At 41.8% G+C, this 20,950-nt stretch overlaps 1 protein-coding gene across 1 annotated transcript in view; it reads right to left on the bottom strand.

Moving 5' to 3' along the window:
• Nucleotides 1-19,952, bottom strand: part of prom1a (prominin 1a) — a 59,531-nt gene extending 39,579 nt beyond the window's left edge. Inside the window, exon 1 of the mRNA XM_028415625.1 lies at nucleotides 19,415-19,952. Within this exon, the coding sequence (XP_028271426.1) occupies nucleotides 19,415-19,658 (244 nt within the window). The 5' untranslated portion in view covers nucleotides 19,659-19,952. The remainder of the gene's footprint in view (nucleotides 1-19,414) is intronic.
• Between the last annotated feature and the right edge of the window lie 998 nt (nucleotides 19,953-20,950).

The raw sequence follows: 20,950 nt of genomic DNA, 5'->3' as shown, positions 1-20,950 counted from the left end.
ATGATGACAGAGAAGGCAAGGCTTCTCAGAGGGAAAGGATTTCCAAAAATAAGATGCAGAGGACACAGGATTCTTCCTTGTTCCTCACTGCAGTGTTTCTTTTCTCTGATGAAAGAATATATCTTATAGAAGAATTGTTTTATTTATCACAAACATCATCACACATTCTGATCTCATCCTCTTATTCAAAGCCTGAGATTTGTATTAATGGCAGGAAGCTTCAGGCTCATCTTTCACCCAGTTATTGTGGCTGTGGAGGAAGGAGCATGTTTCTGAAAGGAGTTGTAACTAATGCCATTATTTAAACATTTATTAACACAGGATGATTAGACGGAGACTCTTTCTTGTGCTTGTTCCTTTCACGGTAGACCTCTCTGATATAACCACAGCCCTTGTGGCCTCTGCACAACTATAGCAGGTGTGTCTCAAGTGTTTTCTCAGTGTCATTTTGAATACTGTTACCGTAATGAAACATCTAAGCTCTGTGGTACTTCCTTCTCCGAAATATACCACCAAGTTCAGGAAACTGTAAAATCTACTTTTTAGGTCAGCTTGTCAATGCAGTTGTTAGGTTGGTTCCTCCCCCCGAGAATGTCCGTTGTCACACTATTATGTGTTTCAGGGTGAGGTGTAAGATGATCCATCCATTTGGAGGGAAATCAGAACAGTGAGCTAATCTATTACCTGTCCCTTCTTATAAGGTTATGTGTTTCAAAGGAGATCTTATCCTGAGGCTGGAGAATGAAAACTGTTTTTGCAAGGCAGTAATCAAAACATATCTGTAACAACCATTAGAGGTCTAAAAGTATTTCAGTGTCATCTCAGAGGAGCTTCCTATCACAGACCTCCTCTTAATTAAAGTAGGCCTGCAGCTGCTGATTAATGAATAATTATTTGTTGATACACAGTCGTCATGCAACAGAAAAGTGGTTCTCTTTTGTTTTAGCTGCAGTCAGACAAGCCAAACTTTACAGGACAGACAGGCCACTGCATACAGCCCCAGGCTGTCAGGGGGGGCCTTAAGGGGACGCTGAAAGGGCTGACAAACTTCAGCCTCACTGACCTCAGCTCCCTCCATTATTAACCAGCAGACAGTTCAACCTTAGTAGGACATCTCCTATCTGTCCTCATCTGTGTTGCTGCCAAGGGGAATTTTGTGAGTTTGTGTGTGTTTAGTTTTTTATTCACTGGCTGCATTGTATTATTTATATTTTTATCATAGCTATATTTTGGTTAGCATTAGCTTTGCTTTTGCTGTGATTGTGCCAAAGTGGACTGCTAAATTGTGGCTAACCCAGCAGCTTTCTGAACTAGCGTTTCTGTGCTAAGCTCCATTTCATTTTCTCTTCTTCCTTAGGGTTATACTCAGTCAGACAACAAATAAGCCTGAAAGTAAATCAGCAGTTAACAAATATGTAAACATTGTCTAAGTGGCAACATCTGTAGGCATCTTTGCTGAACTACATGCACACACAAACACATACTAGAGTGAGGCTGTCAGAAAGCAGTAAAATGAGCAGTGTTAAAGAGTTCAGTACAAATGGGAAATTTCCCTCAGTGCAGCATCCCTATGTTAAGTCAGCATTGAATTCTCAAGCAATTATTCCAACTATAAGTAAAGGGTATTCGCAAGAGGTAATCAGGTCTGTGGCAGCAAAACTTCTTAGAAACATGCCAGTGAATGCAGTTTAGTTTTGCATTACCAAACTGATAAAAGGCAGTCTGGAACGACTACTGAAGTCAGTCAGAGTGAATGTGTGAACGAAATAATAAATGAACAGCGCATTCTACTCTGATAACATCAGAGGGTTTCCAAAAAGTGACTGAATGAACGAACTTGCCATTAAAAGGGATCTAAAGAATAAAGACGACACTGGAGAAATAAAAGAGTGACTGATCAAACATAGAAGGATGACAGAAAAGAAGAAAAACTGGAGGTGAAACTGAAAAGCAACAACGAGAGAGGGAGCTGGAGTGAATCCAGCCTAGTGAGAGGCGTCTAATCCCTCTCCATGAAAGCCAAGCTCACTTGATGCTGGTTTCCACCCACAGCAACTCTCCTCTCCACCCTGTGTGTGCCATTTAAAAGGCTCATAAATATGTTTGACAGGATAAATTTAGCCTTTAACCCTTTTAAACTAACCTGTTGTTTGTCTTGTGAATCCTAATTTTGACAGTCTACACTCACTCTCCTGGGACTGTAAACTGCTCTCACAGCAAAAATCATGCACAGCGTTGAAAGTAAGAATGTAAATATATGAGGGTTATTAATGTAAATGTAAATGCGTTATGGAAGTCATCTTCACTGGCTTCTGAGCTCTGAACGAAATCGAGGTAGAGCTTTTTCCAGCAGATTTAATGAAGCTTTGCAGGGAGCTCAAGATAAAGCAAAACCTGGCAAGATGAATTTTTCATCAGTTTCACTAGAAGGGAGTCGCCCGCCCAGAGGAATCCAGCAGCTCTCTATCTCAGTTTGACTGCTCGGTTTTTTTAGAATGGCAGAGGAAGGTGTTTGGATGGCCGTGAACAGCGAGGTTTCTCGGGTTATACACTTTCCTGGACCTGAACTTTCATCTCAGCAGGGTGGAACAATTAATTATGCAGTTCACGTTTGGCTTGTTTATTAAACTGTCCTGTGTGATCAGAACAGCAGGGAGTTCAAACGGATCTGAAGTGAGTCCGTGTAACCTTCCTGTCTGCAGTTTGCATCCCAACTAAGGATGCATTTAAAGGTTCTGAGGCTCGCGTTCAACCAAATGCATCAATTTCTATTTCATAGGGAGAATCACTTCAAAAAAGTCATACTTACTGTTTGAACAGCGAAAAGTTTTTTCTGATAGCATGATTTATTCATGCTCTACTCTAACTCAATGTTCTAGACACATCAGGCTGCCTTTTATATAAAGATCAGGGCAAAACAAAAAGGTTATGATCATTGAATTCATTTTGTTTACAATGTTTTTTTACAAGAACTTGTTTTTATGGTAGAATATCAATTTTTTCAGTTACCATCTCTGCCTTCACAAATACAATTATATTATTATCTAAATTGTCTGTTTGTAGCTGAAAACAATACAATGTGTAGTCCCTGTAGAGTGTTCCATAGTAGCCTGCATTTAATTTGCTAATTAAAGTAACACAAGAGGAAAACTGTCAGAGCAAGCAAACAAACTGGGTGTGTGACTGATAATCCTCCCAGCAGCCCCTCTGGGTGTCCATGGAAAAAAAGACGATTAACGCCGTGGATTAAATGATCTGACAGAAGTGTTCAAGCCCACGCCTGTAGTAACTGAACACAATAAAGTTCATCTGTGCATCAATTGTCTGTAAGGATTTGCAGCAGAAAGGCTCCAGTGTTGGTGAAATATGCACAATAGCATTAAGGCGCCCTGCCATCCCCACTGCATACTCTGCTCGAATTCTTATGAAATAAAATAGAAAATATTGCATCGCCTTACAGGATTTTGAATAAAAATTGCGTCACAGCAAACCGAGCACTTCATATTCTGACTGTAAATACTTTGTTTTAATTCAGCCTGTTATCTGTTTTTAACTGAATTTGTGTATTTATGTATCCTGAGAGCAGGTCAACCCAGAGTCAAATTCTTTTTAAGTGTCAGCATACTTGGCTGATTAAGTAGGTTTTGATACAGATGTGAGCAGCAGGGTGGAGATCAGTGTGTTGGATGTTTTAACAGGTCGGTCAGCTCTTACTGGGGGACACTGTGACTCTTATATGCAGTTTTTTGTCTTTTTGTGAATCTGTCTATTGTCATTCAGGGACATTTAGAAATCCAGATCCAACCAAAAATGAATGAACAAGGTGAATAATACCCGATACTCATTTTAGGAAATACTATAAAGTCACTCTAAGTAGCGACCTCTGAAGCAGAAAAAAACCTGGATAAAAATAAAAAGTTTAGTCTCTATTGTTATTTCAGTTGTAGGTGGTCCACTCATTTTTACATTTCTTTGGCCATATTTGGATTAACTGGGAGTCAGGCAGACTCAGGCTCCAACAGAGATTGTCAAAATGGCTTTTCAGAAGTGTATGGGTGATGTCATGGAATATGCATATCAGGTGTAGGTATGTTTGAGAAAACGTAAGTTTCACTAATATTTCTTATACATCTGCACTAACTGGTGTAAGTAAATACCCCCCCCCCTCTTTATAGTAGTTATTTGTACAGTTTGTGATGGGAACAGACATCCTTCTGTTTCTGTATGAGGCTGACCTGTAACTGATGCTGTGGTTGTTATCGAGGCAGAGCCGTTGAAATGACTGACCTTTGTAAATGTCGTGCTGAGGTTCAAACAACCCCAGCTATTGAGGAATATCAAGTAACATGCAGTCAATGAAAAGCCAATAACCCCGTCCCTGTGGTGGACTGAAGCCTTTTTTCCTCATTTAAAAGAGATCCAATTGACCATGAAGCTGCCCGGTGGGGGTAAGGCAAGTTTCAGAGTGTATAACACAGTTTCCCACTGGCACTGAAAAGATCATATTTTTGTGCTAAACTTCAAATTAAGTATTTACTTCTGTGGTAGTTGGCAGACACACAAACAGTGTCTCTTCCTTTGTTTGGTAATAATATTTGACACCTAATTTGCAAACCTTACCTAACGTAAATCTGAACCTGAAAGAATTTCAAGAAATTAAGGATATTTATTTTTCATTTTTACACATGTGATTTTGGAGCCTACAGGTCCCACACTTTTCTTCACTACATTCCCCACAATTCATCCCAGCCAATGACGGTTTAGTCAAAGAATGTGGTTTTTGGTGTGTTATACTTGTAGCAGTAAGTGTAGCTTGGATCTGCGACAGTTGCCTCAAGCTGAGAAAAGGAGTGGGCTACATGTTTAAATGTAATCTCCCTTCTTTCTGATGCCACAGCTGCAGATTTTCCCCTGTAATCTCCAGGCCCTGGCAGTTCTCTATGGATTAACAAAAGCATTGTACAAGTTTGTCATGTAGGCAGTGGTACTCCCCAACATTTGGTGTGAAAAACATTGTGTACTTGTGTTCTCTTTAAATATTACATATAAATATTACACATTTGGGTCCATTTTAAAGTGCATAAAACTGCATTCAGTATCAATAAAGGAGACAGAAAGCATGACCACAACTGCCTGCTCTGCTGTTAATGCTGCTGGTGAATTTAAGCTTGTTTCACATCCTTCTTATTTTCTTCCTAAAGCCATCTAAACTGCTGTAACATGTAAAAAAAAAACAGTGTGCAAGTGTGAGAGGTGGAGACAGAAGGAAATGCTAGAGGCGGAAAAGGTCAGAAGCAATGTCAGATGGAGGGATTAAGAATGACGTACAGAGAAATAGGAATGAGAAAACTGAAGGAGGACTGGAAGTATAGATGGGTGGATGAAATCATTGGTAGGTGATGTGGAATAGATTTAGATATACATGAGGTTGTACAAAACAAAAGCTGATGTTTGTCTGGAACGTGAATCTGTGCTGTTTACTGTTGGCAATATGATTGGGCCAAAACAAGGGCAGGACATTTCCAATCAAATGGCTCCAAAAGCCACCAGCCGAATCTACAAAACTCTTAATATTCCCCCTGCTAAGCCCCGGCAGTTGTGTGTGACAACATGCGTTGCTAACAGGCTTATTTAAAAAAAAAAAAAATAAATATAACTGAGCCTGGCCATGAGATACACTTTCACACCACAAAACTTCATTCAACCCTGCTCTGCCTGTGAAGCGGAAGGTGCCACAAAGCAGACGGTACGCTGGGGATTTTTCCTGAACAGAGGGTTGCGGTTGCCAACTACGTGGATTCTCCCTCAAAAAGTTATCTGAGGGCGCACGCACACAAAACCAGAGACAGATTTGTGTTAAGAATGATGTTCTGCAGCAGTTGTAGGACTAATGCAAGCAGGGAGCTTTGCTTAGTCCTCATTTTTATTCACTCCAGGGTAATAGCTTAGATTTACATACAAATATATTTTACTTACTCGCTGCTGTAATCAATACTTTTATAGTGGATCAAAAAGAAGATGTCCAAAGAGGTCACACATGTGGATCAGTTATGATCTGCACTGCACGATCATAACTATGATTAGCACTGTTTTCAGACTCAGGAGGAAATGCTCTCACAGAGCTGCTGAATTTTAATCCAGTCTATCCTCCTGGGCTTCAAGAAATGGTTTTGTATCTGATGAGTGAGTAATAGTAATAGCAGTAAAGTTAGCAGGAATCATTGTTTACAGTTTGGTATTAATTTAGGATATTGAGTTTATTTTTATTTTGCATTTTGGTGTGTTACATCACACTGTGACTACAAAGTAAACTCAGCACTTGGTGCGTAGTGGAAAAGTAAGTGCAGGTGTCAGGAGGTGATGCTGTGATCACACTCACAGTGTTGCTGGGAGTGTAACAGAAGGAGCTAAAAGTGTGCAAAAACGCATTACTTCATCCTTCAACCTGTTGCTATGCAACAAAAATATTCTCAGTATTTTTAGGGTAATGGCTGGGACATTTATTGTGTTTATTAGTGTTCAGCAGCTAATGCAACAAAGACAACACAGGTCGTTATCCTGAGTGACATTTCACTGCTATCTTCTTGCTCGGTCTCTCAGCTTGAGGTGATGAATTCATACGTACATCCAAAGGTCACACAGATATAAAGTTACATCTGTGCAACCACAGCCAGGATTGTTATTTCAACAACAATAATTGTGTTGTCTAAAACCATTATATAGTCTGTTGGAGTACCCTACACTTTCAATTTATTGTACCTGTGGCTATAAAGACATTTATTAACATTACATATTAAAAAAAAAATAGCTCTGATTTGGTGAGGTTCGTTCTTCCTCTACATCTTGTTTTGGTAACTGTTTTCCAGCAAATGTTAGCAACTTGACATTTAACTGAAATGTTTCTGATAAAGGAGAACAAGAGCTGACTTCCATGAGCTTGGTATGAAAACACCTCCGCACAGAGTAAACACTCTGTTACCATAGAATCTGTAACTATGGAAAGACAATCTGCCTTAACTTTACTCAATCAGAAGAAAGGAAAACGACACACACACACACACTCACTCACAAATCTATGAGGTGGGGAGGCATTTAATTTAAAACCGCTAATCTCTTAGCTCTGTGACTCTGTAACAATGTTCCCAATGACATGTTAAGAATTAAACTGAATTGAGGGATAGAACATTTTTTTGTGTCCCTGAGGTATAACTCATAAGAAGAGGTATTAGGTAGACTAGATGATTTAACCTGCCAAAAGAAAGTTATCCCTCGCATTAAAAAAGAATATTCTGTTGCTGAATTCACAGCCTTATGTAAGATCCTGATGAAGCACACATACTAAGCAGCAGTGTATGTGTGGGCATGTGCATCTCCATGTAAACAGCTGAGTCTCTGGGCTGCACATGCCACTTCATTCTGTTTTCATGCAGAAGCCAGATGAGTGAGGCATACTCGTCGCAAACAAACATCACTTATCGTTTTAAATAAGCATGAAGTTTCTGCGATACACAGTTGAAGTGTAAATACATTCCAGGCTGCACATTTACTGTTAATAAACCTGACAGCCTTCCCTCATGTGGAAGTCATTCTGATGGGTAGAAAGGCGTGACACTCACAGATAAAAATAAATCTGGGAGACATGGCAACCGACACTAATAAAGCATGTTATATTAGAGAGGGGCTTGATACAATCTTGTCTGCTGCCATCGAGAAATGGCAGAATGAAAGGTTCGAGTGTGCAGTGGACCTAAACCATAGACACACACAGCTCTTATGTGTCTACTGCGAAGGGTGTTCTCATACTGTGTAGTTAATATGCTTGAATATCAGTGAAAAAGATGATTGGTATTCTGCAGACAGGTCTGTTTAATTTAAAAAGTAAAATGAAAAAAATGAATCCCCTTATGTTGGTACAAAGTGATTTCATTGATATTTTGGATATTCTGTCAGTCGCAAAGGTACGCTGTGCTTTACTAAAGGTCTGTAGAGATGATAAAACTATTGACAAAGGGCCTGTCGGTAGGGCGGACAGATTTCTGTATCATTTCCTCTCAGGTGTTGACCTGAGAATGATGGTTTGTGGATCTTTATGTGTGTTTGTATGGTGAAAATCCAGTTGGAAAAATCAGTCAGTAGAAGAGTCAAAAATGCTGATGACTAAAATTAGGGTTACGCTTTAGGGTTCCAGTGAGTCAAACGTAGTCCACGGAAGGACAAGTGGTCTGCATTGGCGTCTGGTCAGCATATTGGGCGCTAGACAGCCAAGCGGATTGGCTTTACAGTCTGGCTCAGGTAAACAACGTCCCAGATTACCATCAGCTAATAAAGGCTGAAGCCACGCTTCAGACAGGGACAGTGATCCGCGGACTGGGAAGACTGACCAATCAGAGTAGACAATCTATCTGTCCACCTGCTGACAGATAACGTTAGGACATTGAAGAAACGTGTGGTTGTCTGGTGTGTTTTTCTTTGAAGACTGCTGAAAAAAGTCCAGATGTTTATCCAGAAGCAACAGTTTTGCTTAAAACGTAAAGGGGAGATTGAGCATTGGTGGTTTGTATTTTTCAGTTTGATCCTATTAAGGATAAAGAGAAACAGAAATACAGACCCCAAAAGACCTAAATCCTTCTCTCACGATGATAAGCCAGCCAGGTTTGTTTGGGATTGATCTTGATACACAGCTTGTCACAGAGAGTTAGATTACACACCCCATAGTCCTCTCTGAGTTGTGACACGGCAGTGTTTCTGTGACACATCCCACTCAGGGAAACAGTCTCTGCACAGCTGAGTGAAGGCTACAAGAATCCTGTGAAGGGGCTGTGACGAGCACTGCGGAGGATAACGCAGAGAGCAGAGGACACTTTAGAGTAATCATCTCTGGCGTTGGCAGGTTGACCCCTTATCGCCACACATCTGCAATTACAACTCACCATGTCCCCAGAGTGGACTCGTAGCGGGCACCACTGCACCCGCCAATGAAGCGGAACAAAGGGACAGAGAATGCATGACTTGCCATCCATTCAGCAGGCCTGAGCCGCTTGCTGCGTCTCGCCCTCGCCTCTCCTGCTTGGCTAACCAGGCCTGACCCAAATATGACGTCCCCGAATGAAACACGGCTTTAGCAGCACCCGGGGAAGTGACAGCTCTTTCTCCAACAAACTGCCTCTATTTATTCCTTTCCTTTTTTCTTCTGTGCCTCTTTAAATAAGCTGCTATCTCCACAGCCTTTCCTGCTATAGTGATCTTTTGATTTTCTTTAACCTGTGCTTTCCCTCTGTCGGGCTTTGCCACATTTCTCATCTGCTCTCTGTCAGATAGCTGGGAGCTTAAGCTGATGGTGGCATTATAATATTACCTTGAAACGTCTCAAACGTTCAACTTATCTTAATGCCGTAGCTCTTATCTTGCCTTACTTAGTCTGCTAATATGCCAGCCTTTAGTGAAGCAGGGCCTCTAAATGAGATGCATCACTTTCCTCTCATAATCTGCTGCCTGTTCAGTCTATTGATTTACTCTTTCCCCTTTCTACTCTAAAGACACACCTCAGTATTGAGACTCAGTTGTTCACTTCAAAAGGTGTCAGGCAGCGTTGTGAAGAACTCATGCAGAGCCGTTTGAATTCAACAGTTGGCACTGTCTGTGTAAAACTTAACCAAAGCTGTTTAAATGTCACACCTCTAATTATAAAAGCATGCGTTTGAAGCACCAGTCATTCAGATGCCTTCACAAGTAACCAAACACTGCACTGACAAGACTGACACACAAAAGGCTTTATCTGGGTGACAGAGGGAAGTCCGTGGGACTGGATAACAATTCATTGATTCTCCCTTTGATGAAAAGCATGTACAGTTACCAGATTCAGGAAAGAGTAGCGCTGGCAAAATCTGCAAAAGCGAGTTACCAGCCCTTGACACAGTCGTGGACGTTTATGTGTAAAAGTTTAAAAAGACTGTGTGGATATGAGAGTTGGCTAGTGTGACATACTGTTCCACAGGCTTGCATAATTAATGCTGCATGCTTATTTTGTGGGAAACAGCACATGGCGGCAGAACAGAACCCAATAGATGAAGTCAGGCCAGTATCCAACTTTATTTGAAGCCTATAGGGCACACATCAGGGTGCAGACTGCACTTCATTCAATGGCCTCATGTTTCTACTATAAACTTATTAATTAGGGATTTCTGATTCTTACATTTTGAACATTTCATGTCATTGACAGACATAAAGTTTTAAATAGATTGATTATCAAAATATATTTACTCCAAGCAGCTGGGGAAGGACTTTTTTGGGGGGTTAATCACTGAATAACTTTGCTGGCAGGGGGGCACAAAGCTGAGAGCAAAACCTGTCATTCATGGTCCATGTTTTAATCCCTAAAAATAAAAGTGTCTATCAACTGTTCTTTCAAACATGTCTTGAGCATGACAGTAAATTCCTACCCACTCACCAGCTGATGCTCCTTAAGTATGGAAGTTTTGAAGTTCATAGCTTTACGGTTTAAAACATTTTGGATGTATAGCTGCGTCCTCTCCCTGCCTGTGTCTCCTCCTTGTTACCTGTTCATTTAAGCAAATGAAGCAGTTGCTTTTTCCATATTAGTAACCATCATACCTGTTCCAGGTAGTAGTTATTTGTCATCTCCCTGTCCATCAGGAGTAGTGTTTAATAATTTGTTCATGTGTGACTGAGCATTTTGCCTCGCCTCATTCTTTTACATGGCTGAGTAATCATTTGGGATTGAAGCAGTTCATTTAGAGCTGGCCACCTCGTCTGTCTCACTGAGCCTTCAGGAAGACTAATCCCAGATTTGTGGATCCGTTTCAAGAGTAACAACACGTAGCCAACGGCTATTTTGATATCTATTCACAGGACTGGAGCTGCAGGCAGGGATTTAAAGTGCTGTACAATATCACTTTTTGTATTCTTATTAAGCAGCATGTTGTCCTCACACAAAGATGGGGTAGTAGCAGATTACAACCTGTATCAAAAGAGCATTCATAGTTTGCATTGTTTGACATTTTAGGCTGTATTCATGACTAATTATCTTCTATATTTACATTAATTATTAGATAAAATCCTGTTAAATAGTGAGAAACACACAGAAGAACTTTAAATGTCTGGTAAATCTGTGGACATGGTTTTATCTAAGAACTTCCTGAGAAAATACAGACAGCAGTATTTTAGCAGTATCTGTCACCTTACTTGCCACTCCTTTAAAGGAATAGTGTCACATTTTTGACAATACTCTTTACCTGCTCATGCAAAGAGTTAAATCTGTCCACTTCATATGAAACTACAGGCAGCAATCACAGAGGTTAAACACTAAGAACAACAAGGAACAGCAGGTCTGGATGGTACATCCAGGAAAATCTGATCTGTGTGTGTGAAGATTCTTTGAAGGTGTCTTCAAACAGAACCTGAAGCAACATTTTTATGTGAGGTTGGTGCAGACATAACTTCAGCCGCAGTGAATACCTTTCCTATCCGCTGCTCTGTATTCAGTCTGAACACACCTTTTTCTTTTTGCCTTTGATAACTTTTTCCATATAATCCCACATATATGTCTTTTACCATTAATGCACCACGCTTCTGTCTGTACTCGAGTATCATCAGGTTATCCTGATACCAAATGCAAATCTATCATTTGACCTTGTCACAGCAGCACCGTACGGTATACCGAGGTTTCATAGCAGTGGGCTTCATCGGCTGTATACGTAAAATATTTGTCGTGTAAGCATAGCTCACTGTACATCGTGATGAAATATCTGTAAATACTGTCAGTCCATTACATGGTAACCTGCACTAGCCTCCTTAGCTCTGCGCTGCAGTGACACATTGCCTGTGGCAATCAACTGGCAGTATGTTGTAGGCTGTGCAGGCTGTCCTGAAGCATCCCAGTGCCACGGGCCATCACTGTCAGTGCAGAGACATGACTGCGTGTGACAGCACAAAAATACAGAGGGACCATATACATCACTTTCTGACATGTGCACGCTACTAACAGGATGACTGGGGAACGGGGTCTGCTGAAAAGCAGAAATGCTCATCAGTGTATTTTTTAGCAAGATTTTACAAAATGCATGGAGTATAACCTGTATTGTTTTTATTTTTGGAGCACACAGACCACAGTGATGGCATCTCTGTTTAGTCAGATACTGGGATAATACCGTAGTAACAGAAACTCATGCTTTGATGCTCACAGTCCTCATATTTGATCTTGTTTGGTAACAGATGGAAGCTGTGAAAAGTTTACAATGTTGGGGACACATCCAATTAATTAAAGACACATCCAATTAATTAATTAAAGCAGCAATGTGGCTTGCAGATTTTTAAAACATAAATGATAGATAGATAGATAGATAGATAGATAGATAGATAGATAGATAGATAGATAGATAGATAGATAGATAGATATATAGAGAGAGGTAGATAGATAATTAATCCCAAGGGAAATACGCAAGACATTATGTTCTAAGTAATGATGATGGATGTAAATCAGTTTATATTCAGTTGTAAATTGTGTTGGTTACCTTGATGTCTGGTGAATTATATATGATTTTAATGTTCACGGACCACTGCTGCTATTTAATGTGATGATTTGAGGATCACAGTTGAGTCCAGCTGCCTTTAAATTACGCAGATAATCATCGGTTTTATTCCCATTTCTGCCGGTTGTATTGCCACTGATTCCAAGTGAGGCAGGAGTGTGACATCTGTGCATATTAGATTTATAATATATGACCTGATATTAACCCTTCCTTGTTGTCCCTTTGTCTCTTCACCCTCAGGTGTCTGTTGTTGGTTTAAATGCACTGCTGAGCATCTGCTGGACCAGTCAATACCACCTGCCCTCTGCACAGCAAAACGTAAGTATGTTGATGAAGATTCTCAGTCATCCAGGTCATCATACGTAGAGAAGGTTGAAGCAAGGCGTCTGGACTTGTAGAGTTTTCTAGAAGACGTTTCGCTGCTCATCCAAGCAGCTTCATCAGTTCTAACTGTTTGGTGGGGAAACATGGTTTATATGTGGTTACAGACCTCAGTGGGTGGGTCTGGGTAAAACTTAAAAAAAACTTACAAACAATAGCACTAAATGTTTCCATACTTACCTGTGATGTTCTGGCTGACTGGGCCAGGTGTGTCTAACGACTGGCTAACGACTATGAAACTGCCGAAGGGGGACTGATTGACCGCCCTTTGTTCTTACTGTGAGTATGTGCAAACTTCCTGGGAATGGATGGAATCACTGCATTGTATGTGGTAGAAAGATGATGTCTGAGGCCACCACCTCTGTTAAGGGAAGGTTTTTCCAGCTTAACATAGATGGCTTCCTTAACTCCTCTTTCATACCACCTTTCCTCCCTGTCTAAAATGTGAACGTTGTTGTCCTCAAAGGAGTGTCCTTTGTCTTTGAGGTGGAGGTGAACAGCTGAGTCTTGTCCTGAGGAGGTGGCTCTCCTGTGCTGAGCCATTCTTCTGTGGAGTGGTTGTTTAGTTTCTCCAATGTACAGATCAGAGCATTCCTCACTGCACTGGACTGCGTATATCACATTGCTGTGTTTCTCCCTGGGAATCTTATCCTTCGGGTGAACCAGTCTCTGTCTCAGTGTTGTCATAGGTTTGAAATGGACCGGTATGTCATGGTTGTTGAAGATCCTGCGGAGTTTCTCTGATACTCCTGACACATAAGGAATGGAGATGTTCTTTCTCCGCCTGGTGTCGTCAGTTAGAACTGATGAAGCTGCTTGGATGAGCAGCGAAACGTCTTCTAGAAAACTCTACAAGTCCAGACGCCTTGCTTCAACCTTTTCAAAACGTAAGTACTTCTTCATATTGTTCTGACCTTTTATCACTCATGCAGCTCAGGCAGCACCACTCGCGCTGGTAAAAGGTTTTCAATTTATTTCATTTATTTCACTGTACCTCTGATGTCCTTGTAAAACAAGACACCCGCCCATGTCTTTGGTATAGAAGTGGATCCATTGATTGGGCCTTATTAATGGAGAAATGATTCAGATCTGCCAAACATTAGGATTGTAAATTTAAGCCCCTTTGGGGGATCATTGCAGCAGCTAGTGATAATCTCCACAGATGTTCCTGCTGCTGAAGAAAATCTCTAATTAGGAAAGTGTTCAACTGGCTGGAAAAATACTGAAAAATAATGACTCATGGCCTCCCTCTTTCCTCCTGACACCCCACTTACCAAAAAGATTTGCAGTCACCCTTCTTCACCTGCCGGGGTCAGTGACACCCTGGTGCTCACACACCCAGCATCAAGGACACTTCAGCAAAGCAGATGCTTTCTGTCAAGAGGCTGGAGCCATGACCTTCCCGTTGAAGGACACTCTCTTTAATCACTTTAACGCTGTAGTGTTGTCTGACAGTGCCAGCAGCATCAGCCAGTCATCCTCATGTGCTATGAATGACCTGTGGGCTCATGCAATTCATTATCTAACTCTGGATTTTATTCTGGCTTTTTGGTTCAGTCAAATTTGAACCCTGGAGAGTGAACAGCCTCAGCTGTATTCAAGGTCAAAAACACCACAACCAAACAAAACACATCCTCCCAAGCTTTCCCTAATCTGCATGAACGTGGGCTACAGAAACCACATATACACAAATATGAACTGTTTTTACCAGACACTGCAGTTTGATTTCCTTTACAATCAGTCCGACAGCAATGACTTGACGTTTCCTGACTGATTTCTTCCTGAGCTGTAAAATGCTAAAAGGTGCTGCATGAGCAGTTTGAACCACCACCAGTGATTTCTTATGCTTGTGATTTGCTCTTTCTTTCATTTAATAGACTATAATGATGTTAATCAGCTTATGCAGCAGATTATAAGCACAAAAAATATATAATCTTTTTTCCCCTAAAAAAAACGGTACATCTGACTCACAGCACCAACCCATTTACCAATCCCAGATGTTTTTAAGATTGATAAACACATATGTTTAAACCCATAAACCAAAAAATAGTGTCACAAATTAAATAATGTATTTGTTAAAGGTAGGGTAGGAGAATTAGAAAACTCAGTGAGAGTCAGCCAGATTTCGAAAGTAAACACACGCCCCTTTCTCTCGGAGCTCACCCCGAAGCCACGCCTCCCAATTACCTGAAGACGAGCTGCGGTCTGTGACTTCGGCCATCATGCACGTACCTCCCTGGAGCGCGTAGAGCAGGAAGAGAGTGACAACCAGCCAATACTCCGCGCAGGGTCGTCCCGGAGGATTGGCTGATGTTTTTAGCGTTTTATAGCTTCCACAGATGATTCATATTCTTCGTTTTAATGCCATACTGCCTAACTAATTGGTTGTTATTGGACTGTAAAGAGAAGTTACACTAATTTAACAAAAAGTGCATCAGAATGAAATCTCCTACCCTACCTTTAAAAATCCAATTCCATTGCTTCTTTTTAAAGACTTTCCTCAATCCCGCAACTATAATATATATTGTATTTGTTGCATGCTTTGTGCCTAGGGTTCAGGAAACAGGTGACAGAGAGAGAACTCTAATGACTGTCAAGAAGCTGAACGGAGTAAAGCTTTTATTTCATAGTTTGACCTTTGTTTTCTAGCATAATTATGTGTATCAGCATTCAACCTGCTTTATCAATATCTCTTCCTTTAAACATAGAAAGACATTCAAAGAAAAAAAAAACCCAAATCTTTCTTGGTGCTTCACAGACTGCTTCCATCTTTGTCCTTGGTTAGAAGTCTTTTTGAAGTGTTCATCTTCAGTTTCTTTCATGTCTGTGTCCTTCACTGAACACTAAAGTCACTATGTGCCTTTGAGCTGCAGCAGAAAAACACCCAGGATTAAATAACATACAAGTGAGACCTATATAACCTGAGCTGCATCTGCCTCATGCCCCTGTATGTTTCCCTTCAGACCTCACTGCTGCTGTCACACATACACAGCATGCAAGCAGTCCTCTGGTTTCTGGGAATACAGACACTAATGAGAAGCTTTCAACCAAGGATGTGCATCATCTCCCCAGCCGTGAATACCCACAGGCATAAAGTAGCTGCAGGAGGAGTTCAATGAATTACTATTCTCATGTGATGGCTTATGCCATTATAAAAAAAAAAACAGGAGCACTGTTAAATGTATTGTTCGTTGTTTCTTAGGTTTGGCAAAGAAACAACTGTAAATAAGGTAATTGTTTATGTTGACGTCCTGTGAGGACGTACAGGCAGTTATGGGCACGTTTTAGGTGTTGATTGTTTTTTTCCAATCTGTTTCCTGATGCCACAAAGGTGTTACAACTTTTGTGCTTATGTTAATCGTAAGTTTGAATAAGAATATGCAGCAAAGTGCTTCACAGCCAGCTAGTGAAGAAGGGGGGGGGGGCATCTCTGGAGCACACCAAGGTTAAATTATATCCACCAGCGATGCAGCTTGTGAGAAAACAGACAACATCCCTCTTCCTTTATATCATTTAACTTTCCCCAGCTGGTCCCCAGCAGTGATGCAGCTTCAGATACAGCAGCAGGTGTCACATTTCTGAACAGTTACAGAAAGTCTCTGAATGATAAAAAGGCATAATGCATCCAGGAGTACTGTGTGTCTGAAGGAGACAACAAACACCCAGTGGGACTTTGTTTTAGCAGCTCCTGCAGGCTTCCACACTGCAGCAGATAAAACATGTTGAGGAATATGTCACTGTTCATTTGCTTCGTGTGGGCGTCCATGATAGACGTTTGTTACTTCTCTGTTAATAACACCTCCTACGAGCTTGCAATGCCGCGAACACACAGTTTGATGAACACGTCAGCTGAGTGAATCAAACATTCATGAGATTAGAAATATGCTTTACATTGTAAAATGTCATGCAGTGGTTGTAGAAGACATGGTGATGGGGCGATGCTAATTATACAGCAACATAATGTTCATCTCGCAGCGCTTACTTCAATTACAGGCCACTAATGGCTGCTGGGTGTTTGGCTTAAATTCTTAAAACTTAAAAACAAACCTCAGCTGCTCCATTAAGAAGTCAGATACTCATTTGTAGGGTTAAAGTATGATTTGATGCCAGCATTTTGTCACTTAAAATCCTTTTCCCTGTGGCAGAGGAAGCCAAAGTTAATCCTCTCAAAAGGCTGCTTTTAAATGACAACAACATGACAAATTTAATTATTTAGCTTTGACAAAATTTGAATGTAATTTAAATAAAATATTTTTATTTTTTTAATTGTAGAGACTGTACAAGAAGTCATAAAGTAAACAGGGCAGGTGCAGCAACATGTGTTCCAAGAATTGTGGGAGGGAAAAAAACACAGCTGATGTGTTTAGAGTTATTAGAGTCAGGTGATTAAGAGACGAGTTAGACAACCAGTAACCCTCAATGCAAACAGTGTCACAGCCTTTGAACTAACCTGTTAGGCAGACCTAACCTAACTGTTGCTACAGATGGTGGTGGTGTACTATAGTAGGTAGTTTTGTGTGATATCAACCTGAAAGTAGGGAGGTAACCAGTTATTAGGGCCTCATCAAGTACCCACTGCCCCTAATTAATGCATTAAACGGCTTCATCTTCAGCCACAGCTGCTGCTTCCAAAATGTTTCCACACATTACTTGTCAGATTGTCAATAGTGTCTTTGCTGCAGCTCAGTTCTTGATGTTCTAGTACAAACACTCCCTGTTCCCTGGAGTGACCCCAAATGAAAGTAGGACGGTGTGACATGTAAACACCTGGTCCGGGTTTCTGATCGTTGTTGTTTGTCAGGTGAGAAATGACGGCTGAGTGGAGTAGAAATTCAGGCACCAGTGTCCCTGGAGGATAAGAAACCTGGATACTGCACTGTTTACTGGACAACAGATAGTTCTAGGTAGACTCCTACCAGAAGTCTGAATGAGTATATGTGAGACCTCACTTCAAAGGTGGAGTTATCGTGGCGTTTTAGGTGGATTATCTCTTTAAATGAGATGACCATCCATCCATCTATTGTCTTTACTTGGAGCCTGTCCCAGCCATCAGGCAGGGTACACCCCTTACAGGTTGCCAGTCTATCTCAGGCTTAAGCTTGATGTGATTTTTGTAATCAATACAAGACAAAACATCTTTTGTTGAGATGGATATTTTTTCCGTATTTTGCTAGAAGATTCACTGATTCATCCTTGAAATGTCTGCTGGAAGACGCCTGCATTGTGGCTAACCACAGGCTGAGGAGAAGAGACACCCACGTCCACCCAGTCTAAACCGAGCTCCTCTCCTGACATCTGCACCACCTCCAGTCACAAACCACTGGAGTGGAAACTATGTGCAGATCCTTTTCCTCACTTGTCTTAAAGATTTGAATCTCACTCCCAAGTTATTTTTTCCCCAGCAAAACGGCACAGTGCAGACAAGCTGTGAAAAATCTCCTGCAAACCTGCACATTAAAACAGCCTCAGATCAAACGTGCACACATGCACTTTTTATTTCTTAATGAGCAGATGATGACCTTTATGGCACAAACTGTAAACTCCCCCAAAATAAAGCTGAGCCCCCATAGGGCTTCTAATTAAATGACAAGTATTTGTCAGCTAAGCTATTGTTTATGAACCAACAGTTTCCACATGACCTCCATCCTCCACCCGGCATCATTCTGGGTGCACCCATGAATGAACTAACAACTTCGCCAAGCAGTCTGTTCCATAGGATTAAGCTGTGAGCCCCCGAGTGCTGGTGACAAACTGGAAGCTAAAAGGCTAACAACATATGGCGCAGGGGCTTATGGGATTACTCAATTAACAAGGTGACTCAGAGAGCTACTAATCTGCAAAATGTTCCGATAGAGGTATATGGACACAGACTGTGACGCATGGATGGGAAGCCTCATCTTTTCAGCATCCGCGACCCAATTAAACACACACACTCCATGTGCGTGGTTAAGCAGTCAGTTCTAATTGTATTAAATGTTGAGCCACGACTCAAAAACATCCACTCTCTCACAAAGATGCTGTCAGCAAGAGAGCCGCTAATTGTGATTATTATGACAGAAAGTGCACCGCGGGCAGAAACACCACCTTCCTGTGCGCTGCTCTGTGCGCAAAACGAGACGCGCACGGCACGGCACGGCACGGCACTCGGACGTGACGCACAAACTGGGTAGAAATCCGCAACTGGACACATTGGCACGCAGTGAGACTGAAGACATTTATCACAAACAGGCGAGACTAGTACAAATGATCTGGGCAGCACACAGCTGACCTGCTGCCCACAACCCAAACAGTCCCACAGGACAGCCAAACTGGACCCAAGTCCGGAAGGACAAACCAGGCCAGGATCAATAAAAGCTTCTACATACAAGTCATGCCAAGTTAATGCAGTCAAAAGTAAACATATCAGTTTGCGCTGCCAGTGTTTGCGGAATTCTCCCGGGTCGTATCTGTAATGCTGCACCGTGAGATCGCAGGACGATGCTTACCTTGTGGGAAAACGTTGGGCTGCACCGCGTACAGGAAAACGTGCACCATGTGGAACAGAATCCCGATCGGTCCCGGCTCGTAGTGGGCCAGCGTTTCATAAACTCCCGCGGGCACATAACCGAAATCCAACTTTCCCGGTGGTGGGAGTCTCCGCGGCTCCGTCTCCTGCTGGAGTTCACCGGACGCAGAAAGCGCCCACATCAGCAGCGGCAGCAGCAGGGTCCACACGGTCCTCCACATCATGGCTAAACCAAACCCGGACCTGTCTTTAAACTGGGGTTAAAGAGCGCGCAAACTGGGCAACGACTGCCTGGATTCTGGTGTTTCTTATCGGAAGGGAGGGGAGATAGAGAGGGAAAGGGGCGAGAGTATGTATACAAGTGTTCCGCAGCTTTTTAAGTCCTGCTGCCCGCGGAGAGACTCGTTCTGAGCATCGCTCCCCGCGGTCTGAGGCTCCCTAACGGACACAAACCGGGCGATCCTGTCCCCCCTCGTATCCGCTGTTCGTTGCGTTCGGTCCCACCGAGATGAGCGCGCCTGTCGCTTCCACTCCAGCATCTGTGCGCACGGGGATGCGCTGCGTCACCAGAGCGGGCGGGGGGGTGCGCGCCGCCGTATTGGTCCAGAGGGAAGCGCTCCTCCTGCCGGGAGAGGAGGATGGATGTTAGACAACAACAACGCTCACTGATGGCTGAAGTTGGCTCAGTTTGAAAACAGTTGACACGCAAGTTAAATAACTTCTAATCAAACTGAAGCACAGTTAGAGGTTCATGTATTTAAGTATGTTTGAGGTATTAATCCACTTAATGTCAGAATAATTTGCACATTCATATAACAATATATACAACATAAAATCTTAGGACCAAGAAAAAATTAACAAGTATTCACCAGATTGTAAGTAGAGCTTCAAAATGTAAAAAGAAGAAACAGGAGAAACTGTTTTAGTAGAGAGGCTGTTCAGCAGCTGATCAAAATGTTGGGAGGACCATGGAATAAATTCAAATACAGCCACAGTCGACCCATCCCAAACAAAACAATTCGACTGGCCGCTGTGGTCAGTTGTTGTTTTTCAGAATTAAGGGAAGATTTATCGATTTTTTTTTTTTAATTAGTAAATGGTGACTAATGAAAGAAAACAACATGCAGGTGAATACATAATTAAAACAATGCAAAGAGTGAAAAGAAGTCATGAGTCATTATATAATTTTAAATTTAAAACGGATGTAATAAGATATGCTGATTCAAATGTTTTATTGGTTGAACATATTGGAGAAGCACATTACCCACATAGTTTCCTTTTGTTTTCTTTAACAGAAGTGTTCTGTCTCCCTGACCTTTGACCCCCTTTCCACCCAGAGGGCAGACAGAGGATACCTGCGCTGCAGCCCAGAGGGGCGACGTGATTGGCTGAGCAGTGATCAGGTGGGTTTTGCTTCGGCCTCTTTGCACAATAACATCCTTGTCTGGTCCACGAAGCTCGGAAGGCCCCGGCTCCTAGAGACAGGGGGGACTCCTGTTTGTGAGCACCTTTCTTC

The sequence above is a fragment of the Parambassis ranga genome, chromosome 10 (assembly GCF_900634625.1).
Source record: "Parambassis ranga chromosome 10, fParRan2.1, whole genome shotgun sequence".
Classification (NCBI taxonomy): domain Eukaryota; kingdom Metazoa; phylum Chordata; class Actinopteri; family Ambassidae; genus Parambassis; species Parambassis ranga.
The sequence above is the reverse complement of the archived record's forward strand: the minus strand, read 5'-3'. Positions and strand labels throughout refer to the sequence as shown.